Source organism: Calliopsis andreniformis, unplaced genomic scaffold (assembly GCF_051401765.1).
Source record: "Calliopsis andreniformis isolate RMS-2024a unplaced genomic scaffold, iyCalAndr_principal scaffold0048, whole genome shotgun sequence".
In the NCBI taxonomy this organism is placed as follows: domain Eukaryota; kingdom Metazoa; phylum Arthropoda; class Insecta; order Hymenoptera; family Andrenidae; genus Calliopsis; species Calliopsis andreniformis.
In genome coordinates, this window is record NW_027480457.1 from 705243 (window position 1) to 718356 (window position 13114).

Sequence of the window (13114 nt, forward strand, 5' to 3'; positions counted from 1 at the left end):
TGAAAATATTTCATTTATGACAATAATACCATCGAGAATGTGATAACTAAAAAACGTGGATTGTTGTTGCATGTGAGAAAATTCGAAATACATCATGTATTATGTCACAGGAAGTTATTTTCAACAATTCAAGCAAGTTACAAGCATTTTTAAAATATTCTCTTATAAACAAAAAGCGTTTAGTTTGGCCAACTATTCCTGAAACATCATATGTATATGTGTATGACTATTAATCAGGAGTCTCGGCGCGAGTCTCTCGCTAGTCCATCTCCATTACTCTGCTCTCATCGAGACTATCTATACACGAGATAACGAATGCGACCATGTTCAACTTTAAGCGTTTTAAAAGTATTTTAGAAGACCTTTTCTTTCTGTGCCATTTCGCGAGATTTCTTTTCAATTACGCATTCTATAGGTAGTTTTGTGAACTGGAAAGTTGGCGAGTCGTAAGTATGCGAGTCTGATTGATAAACTACAATTTATGTACTTGTTATCGCCCACCTTTTCTGTCCTGACATCAAATACGTCAGCGTGTTTTTTGTTTGAATAATGGATCGTGGGGGAAGGTAGAGGAGGAGGGTAAATGCGATATAAAGCACATACATTTTTTTAACCTTTTTTACGTTATTTACACGAATTGAAATTTGCTTGTAATTTATATTTCAATATTTCTATCTGATACTTTAGTCTAAATAATGAAATTCATATTAATTATTTATGCATTAAATATAGGTATATCCAATTTCAAAATGTGAGGTATCATATATACATATTATTATTTCGATGACGGAGAGGGGCTTCTTTTCCTCGTCCGTTTCACTCGCTCTGAATCTGCCACTGCTCTTGTAAGTACCTATGTGTACATACATGAATGTATAAGTAGTGATGATAACATTGACAACTGAAATACTTCGAATCGCTTTGAATTTGTATACAATACATGCATTTGTATGTATGTACCTATGTATGAAGAAGAATTCGAATTACTCCGAACGTGTTTCGAAGTTTAGAACTCTTGAAAAGTTTAAAAGTTTTGGATGTCTTGAAAGTTTTAATAGTTTTAAAAGTTTTGGGAGATTCAATAGGTCTTAATGGTTGGATAATAATTCAATATCTTAGAAGCATTTTTAAGACGTATTTTTATCCAAGCAATTCTATTACCATAAAGTATTAAAAAAAATTGAAAAAATTGGTCTTTATACTTTGCAGTACTTACATATATATTACAAATGTGGTATGTATAGAAATTCATAGAAAAAAAAGAAATAAAATAGTAAAGATATTCTAACAATTGGAATGAAATTTTGTAAAAAATAAGTTTATTGCTTTTACATAAGTATTATTTATTTTATAATAAAATCATATTTAAAATTAATAAAATGTAATATCCTATTTGTAGTGAAATGTAAGACGTATAGTACCGATATACATAGTACTAATTATATTTAAATAATACTACAACATGGATGATAATGTTTTATTGATTTAATAATACAGTTGTAGTACGTAAATAAAATTTATTTTCCAGCCTCATCGGCTAAGAAAAAGGAATTCGGCTTTACAAGAACATTTTCATTCACTTTTTTACATTCTTGTCCATTCTTCTTATAAAAACTACTTTCCATTTTTCTTAACCATTTTATTATTTTCTCCTTTGCTCTCCCATCTAGTACTTCTTCTATTCCATATTTCAGTCTTTCAATCTCTGTGCAGTCCTCTATTAGATGCTTTAGTGGTTCCTGCCCAACTTCACATAATCTATACCTTCTCTGTTCATCCTTCCTCCAATACTTGTTATTCTCTTTCATATTACCACTTCTGACTCTAACTACTAACTTTCGACTAATACCTTCCCTCCTTTTATATAAATATTCTGATAATTTTATTGTATTGCACTTGTTCTTGAATCTTCTTATCTCTTTCTTCTAGTACCACATATACTTTCCTACCTTCCTGTTTGAATTCTATTATTTCTTTTCGGCTGTACATATTTCTCTTTAAATATTTTAATCTCTTTAACGCATTTCTAGTTTCCCCTACTAACTCCTTTTCCTCTTTTATGTAAGCTTTAACCTATTTCCTACCCTTTGATCCATTTTACTACTTTCATACATCTCTCTTCGAATTTCGTTGCTCTTTTTTTTTTGTTTCTTTTTCTCAATTGTTCTCGCATATTTCTTCTAATTTTTTCTAATTCGAAACACGATCTAATATACATATTTCGTCTGTATTCTCTCTATATTTTCTCTATATTCTCTCTTTCTTTCTATCTAAATATCTCTGCTCCATAAATAGTTTTTCTACCACTAAATGATCACATATGTATATTCTGATTTTAAAATCATCCCTAAATAATCTTTTTTCCTATGCCCAAACTCCTCTTAATAATACAGTTGTATTTAAAGTTCTAGATATTTTAAAATATTTAAAAAAATGTTTTCACAAAGCACTGATGTCGCGGGACAGTAGTAGAGAATATTTTTGCTAATTTTGCGAGAATGGGATATTCAGATACTTGTTTAAATTATTTTCCAGTGCGTACTCTAATAGATTAAGATGTCTATTAATATAACTTTCTGCTCTGTAAGTTTTGAATTCGTTTATTGGTCCAAAATGTGTGTCAATTAGATTTTGCTGATATTACTTCGTTGTCAAAAGATATCCATAGTCATGAGCGAACCGAATGATTATAATTAATCCATTTTCATGCTTAGGCTCCAATCTAGTCCTGCGATCTGACAGTATCTCCTTTGTCTTTGAAAGAGTGCGTATACTTGGAACAGATGTTCCAAGAACTGATAACTACTTTATTATTGGTACTGGATATACCTGTGGTCGTAAGAAAAAAAGCGATATGTCACATGTTTCCACCGTCGAGATGTATGTACGATACATTAAAGGCTGTCATATGTAACACGAAATTTCCGCAACGGTAACGAATACGTAGCGAAACGAGTAAACAAACATACGAATTGATATTGGTACAAAGAGGGTGTCACAAAAAATTCGCCGCGAATTTGCTGCCGCCGCGGAAAATTCGCATTGGTCTATGAAGGCCTTAATTCTTCTTATTAGCAATCTTTTCTTTTCCGTTTCCTTTCCTATTCAATATCTTTTTTACGACACATTTATATTAATATTACTTTCACTATTATATCTGTATAATTAACGTGAAGCAAAAAATGTGAAAAATTACATGTGACAAATGGTGTTAGAAGGTCTTTTAAACATAACTGAAGAAGAAAATCAGAACTTATTTTATATTGATTTATCGATACCAAAAAGTATAGAAAACACTTATCATGATTTAAATTTACTAGAGACCGATGAAAAAATAGTATATATTAGTGGAGAAATAGAACTTAGAAGATTCAAAAAAGCGTTAAGAGAATACATATGTATTCCCATTTAATGGCATCGATTTCAGGCAATTTTTAAAATAAAGAATTATGATATAATTACAGATCAGGAGTTATTAAATTTTTCACAGTATAATTTGTGTGCATTTATTTTTATTATTGTTAAAACTATTGCCCATTTCTCGCACTATATCGAAGTTAACCACTGAATTGAAAGAAATTTATAGTACGGATCGATAGTATGTAAGACAGCAGCAATGATAGAAAGCAAATCAAGATATTGTTCGTGTTTACAAACAACCGTACCGTTGGTGTACGCGTACCCAACGAATTTTCAAAATCGTTTTTGTCGAAAACAAAGCTTCCAGATACCACACCTTCTTCCGTAAGTTGGACTTATTTTTTCATGAGAAATCATTTCACGAGCAAAATGTTTATTAATATAGGGTAGATGACCACAATTTAGGCAATGCTTTCACATTTCTCACACATGAGAAATTCATTAACTGATATTTAAAATATCAAAATAACATTAACGTTTTAGGCGTCAGATAAGAGTCTAAACTTTATGGGACATTTGATAATTTCTTTAAATGTTAGCATGGTGAAATTATCATCACCTACCTTAACATTACTATTTATACATTATTGGTATATCATTGATATATCGATTACTATATTGAATTTATTTACCTTTAAGACGTATCAAAATTTTATATACTTAAGATTCAAGACTTTCAAATGTTTTAAGATTTTCAAGAATTTTAGATTTCGAATTATGTTCGAAGTGATTCGAATATTCACAGTCTTGAAATTTTTCAAAGCGCTTCAAAATTGAGATTTAAACTGCCGTCACTAGCCACATTATGTGCAAGGGTCTCGCTTTTCCCATGGTATGCTGCTTGGTATCAAGTCGCGCGTCGTGGGAAGTCGACTTTAGTTTGGACAAGGCTTAACACATTTTAAATGGCCAGACAGGTTAGAAACTATGCTCCGTAAGTAATTAACATTAATTATCATTGTTCTGTTAGACAAGTTCATTTTTTTCTAGTGTTTAATAATAAAATCGTTATTTTAGTTCAGGGACTTAGGTTTGTAATATAGGTTCAATACTTGTGTGGCATCAGGATCTGAAGATCTTCGATTTTTCTTAGAGTATTTAAACAGTGGTAGGTATATGAAAAATGTACAGTTTTATTATTTTGGGTATCTGTGCATTCAGAATACATCTTTCTAGGCCTTTGCTTAAGTTCTGTTAAGTTACTTTTAAAAATTCGAAATCCATTTTCTATAAATATCTTGCTCTTTTAAAGCTGTACAAAAGTTAAACTGTAACAGGTACAATAGAATCTATATTAAAACTCTTTTGCTCTGTTTCTGTTCTTCAATGCATCTTTAAAATTACAGAATCCTCTGATTGTTAATTTAACACATAGCTATGTTAACTTTAAGGCATTATCATTAGAAAATGGAGATAGATTGAACATTATGTCATAAGACACTTTGTGTTCCATTTTAATTTCTCTACTATCTTTGAAAATTTTATCACGTGTATTGTCTGCAACCTGTATAGGCAGTACTTACAAAAATATATAATTGTAGATTTTGTATTGCATGTTTTATACTTTCTGTAACAATTATAATTAGATATGATCTCATTTCGGTGCTAATATTAATTATCACTAATTATTTCTTAGCAAATAAGTTATAATATATTTAAGTTTCTTATTGGGGGCCCATACACCACCAATACTTTTTGATATCGACAATATTATTGATCGTGTCCGTTCGATATTGAAGGAACGAGGATTGAGTATAGATGAAATTTTGACTTTCATGATCCAACCGTCAATACCGGTAATGCTAGGGATATCAGCAATAATATTGACCGATTGTCGTTGAAGTTCAATATTTGAAATCAATATCCACACTATCAACCTTATGTGTTCAATTATTTTTTTTATTAAATGAATCGATATTGTGTCAATAATAGTAATCATGTGCGGTTTTAAAAAGATTGAAGGGGATCGACAAAATTATTGTCAAACTAAATAAACACTATTATTATCAATATTACTAATCTAGGAATATTTGAATTTATTTTAAATATAAAAATTTAAGCATCGATCAAGTACTGTGAACGGCTCGGTTATAAATCATAATAGATGAATTATTGTAAAAAACTCATATATCCGCATGCTCAAAAGTATTGTACACTTGTTTGTTCGTAACAAGTACCTATGTATTTAGAAAAAGTTATGAAATCGTTAATAAATTTCATGAAATGTTAAGTATTTTGTTTTACACCATTTCACAGTGATATATTTCAGATATTCGATACATAATCCATTACATATCTTTCCAAAAATACCAAATAATTTATCACTGCTTTTACAGTTCTAAGCATACTAGCTATTAATTTTTGTATGGTGCCAAACGTTACGTTGTTCCATTATCTTTCTGTAACTGTAAGAACTTTTTAAAATTGTTTCAAAATATTAGAACAAAATACAGCAAAAGTACGTCTTATAAACATGTAATTTCGAGACATGTTGATTTCGAGAATATAATCAAATTAATCGCATCTATACGGTCAGAATAATTCTTAAAACGAATATGCATTACATTTCTATGTGTTTGTAATGGAATGTGCAAAAAGCGATTTAATATTGATAATTCATTATAAAGTAAAAGTTGAAAATGATATTCTAATATTTTTAAACGAGGATGTATGTATACATTCCTAATAAATTCCATAATTAACAAAGATATTTGAATATTTGTTAAACTCGCTACGTTCAGAATGATTATCGCACGGGAACTACGCTTACACCAAAAATTTGTGAACACCCTGTAGAATATTTTGTGTATTTCAATCCCCTGTATACCTGACATTTTTAGGGGGTGTCGCAAGTACCGTTACTTTCTAGTACATTTGAAACGTCTATTTTCAGACAGGCCATGTAGTTTACCTGAACATGCTGAAATGGATTTGTGACCGGAAGTTCGGCCGAAAAAGAATCCTGTTATAGGGTGTCTCAGTTCTTTTTAGCTAAACTTTGCATATCCTTTAGGAGACTACGATAAATTTTATTTGAAATAAGAGTAGAAATTAATATTTTAAAAGAATTTATTGTCTCGACTATTTCATCTTTTTATTTTAAAAATAACGTAGAAAAGAACTTTAGTTTGTGCTAGAATATCTCATTATCAAATAGTTTTTTATTTAAGCTACCTACTTCATTCGAATAGAGTAGCAAGTATAATTTCATTATAAGAGGTTGTCGTAAGAACATCCATTACTTTATTTAAATGAAGCAACTTCTAGTTCTCTAAAATAAAATATTAAAAGTTAGAATTCGAGAATTTTTATAATGGAAACCTGTCTGCTCCTAAAATTTGTCTTGCTTCAAACATGTTCCTATCAATTCGCATGTGTGAGACACTGTGAGGAAACTTGTATTCTGAAGGCAGTTCTAACTAAAAGGTTCTTTTATTTAATAATTATATACAAAGTCTAAAAAGAATTTAATTCATAATTTATTTTGTGCTGCATCGACTTACATTGCTTACAAAAGAAGCAGTAAATCCAATTTTTTAAGAATTTTGATCACATTCATAATTAACAGCAGACATATGTAGATATGTATAATACTTTTAAGAGCTAGAAGGAAGTAACATAAGGCAGAAAATTACACAGGATTCGTTCCTTCGTATCTTAAACGTAGAATCTGTTTTATGTCATTATTCTGCATAAAAAAAGCTTTCGTTTAAATAAGGTTAATTTAAATACTAACATACATACTTTGTTGAATATAATTGTATACGCTCGATTGATCTCTGATAAACGAAGGAATGTAGTACTGTTTTCTCTGAATAATAATGATACATATTTTCAAATTCTAGTTGTCTGTTGTCTAAATTCTTTTTCACATTCTTTATCCTTCATTAGGTACAAAGGTTTTTTTTACAAAATGTATCTCAAAGCATAATGTACAACATTTTGAATGAAGTCTTCAATATACTCTTTGAATCTCTAACATACTAAGGTAGGATTATTCGAGGATTACCCCAGTGCTCCTCGCACACGAAGATTTAAAATTTGCAGCTTCTTAAATATTCAAATCTTCAAATTTTTGAATATTTAAACTGCAAATCTTTAATTGCTCTAATTCTTAAAAGTTTAACTTTCAAATATTCGAAACTTCCAAGTTTTCACATTTTCAAAACTTTAAATTTCCGAATAATTAAAATATTAAATTTTCAATTTATTAAGTCTTTAAAGAGTTTTGAGATTTCTGTACATTTTACATGTAAAATCTTCGAATTTGTAACTCGTAAATATTAAAAGATTTCAAACTGTCTAATTTTCGAAGATTTTTTATAACAAAGATTAATACACAAATACGAATCTCATTACCGAAAGCTGTAATGAGATTCCTTACTATAATATTCGAATGAATGAAGTCAAATAAAAAACTATTTATTAGTATATTTAAAATAAACTTTCTTTTCCGATGCTATTTCTAGAATAACAAATTAGAATAATTATTTTCATTTGAAATAAAAGTCACCTAAGCCTGAACACGTTCGCGAAAGTAAGGCCTTACGATGTCGCGAGTTACTAATCCAAGGCACAATTTTAAAATAGAATTTTTTATCGAATCAGATACCGAAGAAAGTATCGTGGAAAAAAGCTGAAGAATCAAAGAATATTTGTTCTAGAGCGAAAGATAGACGCTTAAGAAAGATTAAAAAAGGGTTGTAAGCTATACAGGAATATTTGAGGAACGGTGATAGTCGCAGCATGGTTTGGAGTGCACGATATTGTACCCCCACTTCCCTAGGAAAACTTAAAAATGCCGCCGCAGCACAACCCGAATCGATATTCGCCGGCAGAGTCACGTGGTAGCGAGGTAAGCGTTGCCAACCAATCAGCAGGCAGCCAGACCTCGGCTCGCTCCGCCTGTACTCCGAAACGACGACACGACATCTGACTTCGAGTAACTGGAACAACAGTTTGCGGCTGGCAGCGCACCGGTTCATGTTTCGGCGAGGCGTACGAAGGGCAGATGCGCGAGTGTAATCTTCCATCGCGTATGATTTTGAAAAAAGGACGAATTGTACCAGGAGCAGCATCAATCAGTGTTCGAATGTGTCCTCTCCTCCTGTCTCGTCTCAAAGAAACGTCACCGCGTCGTGTGTGTGAATAACGCGTCCAGAAAAAGGTGACCAGTGCGTCAGAGAGTGAAACAGCAGAGAAGAGACTCACAGTGTGAGTGAGACAGAGAGATCGGAGGAGGTGGGATGGTAACAAGCAGAGAAAAAAGACGTAGCCAGATACAGGCATGCACACACGCACGCGCGCGTGCGCGCGTGTGTGTACGCCTTTGTAGATGAATATGCTCACCCCTTCGTATGTGTGCGTGTGAGAGGAAGAGAAGGGCGGTGCGAGGCTAGTCGAAGGAGGGCGCCTGAGGGGGGAGGGGGAGGGGGAGGTGGAGGTGAGACAGAGAAACGTAGAGAGAGATGAAGAGGAAAAAAGAAGACTAAGCGCGTGGAAGAAGAAAAACACGAATCGAAAAGTACAGTGGTGTAACATGTGCGACACGAAGCTCCGTTGGTTCTAAGATTGTGTGGAGGGTGTGATTTTTCGACATGTGCACGAATGGTCATCTTTTTAATCATCTACGGTAAACAACCAACCACAATATTTTTTTGTAACAAGACGCAATTGAAAACTAAAATTCATCGAATCGATGCGTCCCAAATTAACGTAATTTCATAACATTAACTTACAGTGCGTTTACTTGCAGCATGTACCGCGCTTCTTTCGGGACCTTTGAACAACAAGACTGAAAGACGAAGATAGGCGACGAACGAGTAAAAAAAGGAAAGAAGACAAATACCGGAAAGAGGGTAAATAAGGAGCGACACACCGAAGAGGACCGCGTATATGTGCGTGTGTGTACATATCGAGCAAGATGGAGGAAAGTCATCTGTTGATGACGGAACTTCCGACACTGACGCCGGCTCGCGGTAGAACGTTGCTCCACCGCTCGGGCCACTATTACCAATTGCACCAACCACACCTGGCGATACCGACGTCACAGAGCCAGCCGATTCTCTACAATTCGAGCACCGCGCCACATTACACCGCCGGTGCAAACTTGCCAACGTACGCGCAAGGTCTCACCAGACAGCAGTCGCAGGTGGCACGGGACAACGCGAGTAGCACGCATATCTCCTGTCTCTATCCTGAAATATTGGCGTTGATTTTCAGTTACCTGGAGGTCAGGGACAAAGGCCGAGCGGCACAAGTGTGCACTGCGTGGAGGGACGCAGCGTACCATCGCTCCGTCTGGCGAGGAGTCGAGGCGAAACTACATCTCAGGAAGCAAGCGCCAGCACTGTTCGCCAGCTTGGTGAAACGAGGGGTGAAAAGGGTGCAGGTGTTATCCTTACGACGGGGCCTCAGCGACGTCCTGAAAGGCGTGCCGAATTTGGAATCACTGAACCTATCGGGTTGCTACAATGTAAACGATCTAGCTCTAGTAAAAGCTTTCTCGCAAGAATATACCACGCTGACGGAGTTGAACCTGTCCTTGTGCAAACAAGTGTCTGATATTTCTCTCAGCTGGATCGCCAAATACCTGCAAAATCTCGAACACCTAGAGCTCGGCGGTTGTCGCAACATCACAAACGAGGGAATTTTGTGTATATCGTGGTATCTGAAGAAACTTAAGAGACTTGATCTGCGAAGTTGTTGGCAAGTGTGCAATGATGGTATCGCATATTTAGCGGGAATTCACCCTCAAACACCTGGCGCGAGCTTTGTGATGGAGCAGTTGGCAGGGCTTGTTGATTTTGACGTAGCTGGAGGGAACTTTGCGTTAGAACATTTAAGTCTTCAAGATTGCCAGCGAGTAACTGACGAAGCACTCAGGCACATATCCACCGGATTGACGACCTTGAAGTCTATCAACCTCTCTTTCTGCGTGTGCATCGGCGACACGGGCGTCAAGTACCTGGCTAAGATGCCCACTCTGCGAGAACTAAATCTTCGTTCCTGTGACAACATCTCGGATGTCGGTATGGCTTATCTGGCAGAAGGTGGCAGCAGAATTTCCTCGTTAGATGTTTCATTTTGTGACAAAATCACCGACCAGGCGCTCGTACACATCTCTCAGGGACTCTTCAACTTGAAGTCCCTCTCCTTGTCCGCGTGTCAGATTAGTGACGAAGGCATTTGCAAGATTGCACAGACGTTGCATGATCTGGAGACGTTGAATATCGGCCAGTGCAGCAGGTTGACCGATAAGGGGCTCTACACGATTGCCGAGAGCATGAAGCACTTAAAATGCATCGATCTTTACGGATGCACTAGGATAAGTACCAGTGGACTCGAGAAAATTATGAAACTGCCACAGTTGAGCACGTTGAATCTTGGTCTATGGCACGTGCGGTGATGGCTTTCTGCAAAGGGTAGTTAGAATTTGTGTATTACAAACATACGAACGTGTTTCCTCGATGCTTGTGAAAGTTCAGTGGATGCTGTACCCGATTGATAAGTACTAAATCTTTCCTCACCGCCGATGTTTTTTTACGACATCCTCATTGAGAAGCGAGACAACTTCGTTTAGAAATCCTCTGTTTGCGACAATTTTAACGCATGTCTTTGTTTCGCGTGATTCTAACGTTACCATCGTGTGCGTCGAGAACGAGCTCTAGACCAAGTAGGTACCGAAATTCCGATTTCAAGCAAACGTTTCTGATTCTAAATGTTGCGACGCTCATTGTATGCATCCGTTGCAAAGTAATCTAGAGCAATAACTGAAAAAATGGCATGTTATCGGGTCATGTTACTAGGTTGACTAATAAGTTCGTTTTCATCATTTTTCTGCAGAGTCAAGTGTTATTAATATTTTACAAAATTTGACTATTCAACGTCGTTGATTTCATTCATTACTTATTATCAAATTTTATATCTTTTTTATTGAAACGTTCAAAGACTAATTCATCAATCTTCCCTATGTTTAAGAGATTTGGAACAATAACACAACGAAAAATAGTATATCTTTGGGATCTTTTTAATAGAAGTTATTCCAGACAACAGTTTGAAACTTTATATTTTCATTTTTATATACATATTTTTTATAACATTTTATACGTTTAATACAAATTAATACGAAAGTGCAAATCAGCCGATTAAATATCTACTTCATTTAACGGTGCATGGGCAGTTTATATCTTTATTTTTTATACACTTTATACAGTGTGTGTACTAAGGCGCAAAATTTGAATTAGTTGTTTTGAGTAATTTCTGTTTTAAACAAATCCAAAGATACACGCTACACACTGTATCCATTATATTATTATTTTTGTTTCAAAAATTTGTAATAATGTTTAGTATATTATTAGAGAAACGTGTGATCTGACTTTATCTTGTTGAAAACTTATATCTTTTGCAGATATTAAATAACAATCGGTTTCTGTTGTCAATTGATTTAGTTATCTTTAATACTTTTCAAGAGATACTAATTGTTTGAATATCGAAAAACAACTCGGAATAAAGTGCAATTATGTAGGTACATCATTGCGCAATCACAATACTATCCTTAAATTTACCATCTTTTACAATAAAGTTGGAGCTACATGTACATATATTATGGATCAGTAGTGATTTCAAAAAGTTTCTGTGCACCACGCTTTACTTTTTTTTATATAATATAATAAAAAAGGATGTACCTGTATAGAAGAATAATTTTTATGATATTTTACGTAATAATATATCGTTTATTAAAATAAGTATAAGAAATATTGGATAATTACGCGATAAGAAAGTGTATATTGGTGAAACGAAAGATAGTATAAAAAAAGAATGCTGTACAGTGATTTTCTAGTGATGTTAGGTTGACTGTTGATGCATTTGAATATTATTGCATGATTTAATTGTCTTTTTACTTTTTAAGTTGTTTTTTATACATTTCTATATTTTCTTTCATAAATTTCAATATAATGTGCTTCCAAACTATATATATACGTATAATGATATTAAGTATTTTTAATTAAATTTAGCCTATCAGATGCGCTGTTTTTCGTGTTTTTTTCTTTTTTTTTTATTATTCTTCAAGTGCTCTTGAGATTCAATTTTTCTGGTTCACTATCGGTTTTGAAAATAATACTTTTTCTTGTATTAATTTACAGGATATCGTAACTAGGAATGAGATTTTTATCTGTTTCTTCTATTTGTCTCAATAAAAGTGTTCATATAAATTAGTAATCAATTCGTGAATGGTAATTGGTTTTTTCATTATAATATTAGGTTTACATGCAGAAAGTCCCATTAATATGCAGGCACTAATACAATTTCAATACGTCAACGATAGAACGTTATTAAAAAAATTCAAAAAAATTGTTTGACTAAAGATGATTAATCAGCGTTGATTATTTACAAAGAACAACTTTTAATACGTCAGATCGTTTAAAATGCATTGCTTAACAAAAGTTGTATTTAACCGAATCTTAAACTTTGTGAAATATAGTTATGTTTTATTACATAGTTTGTAAAGTGTTCAATGTTTGGGTAAGATAAAAATTCAGAAATTGAGAAATAAATTCGCAGAATTTATTTTGTATCCGCTATGAATATTATACTTATGACTGATTCCCTGCAATATTACTAGCCTAACTTGTAAAAGCACATTTGGCTTCTGTAATGCACAGCGAGCTCAGCTCGTTATTTTCCGTAAATG

General features: G+C 33.6%; 1 protein-coding gene across 1 annotated transcript; it reads left to right on the forward strand.

Moving 5' to 3' along the window:
- The first annotated feature begins 8876 nt into the window (after positions 1–8876).
- On the forward strand, positions 8877–12699 carry Ppa (F-box and leucine rich repeat protein partner of paired). Its single transcript, XM_076391723.1, has 2 exons — positions 8877–9052; positions 9176–12699. The coding sequence occupies exon 2, from the start codon at positions 9344–9346 to the stop codon at positions 10826–10828; it is 1485 nt and encodes a 494-aa protein (XP_076247838.1). The 5' UTR covers positions 8877–9052; positions 9176–9343; the 3' UTR covers positions 10829–12699.
- Positions 12700–13114: the final 415 nt, after the last annotated feature.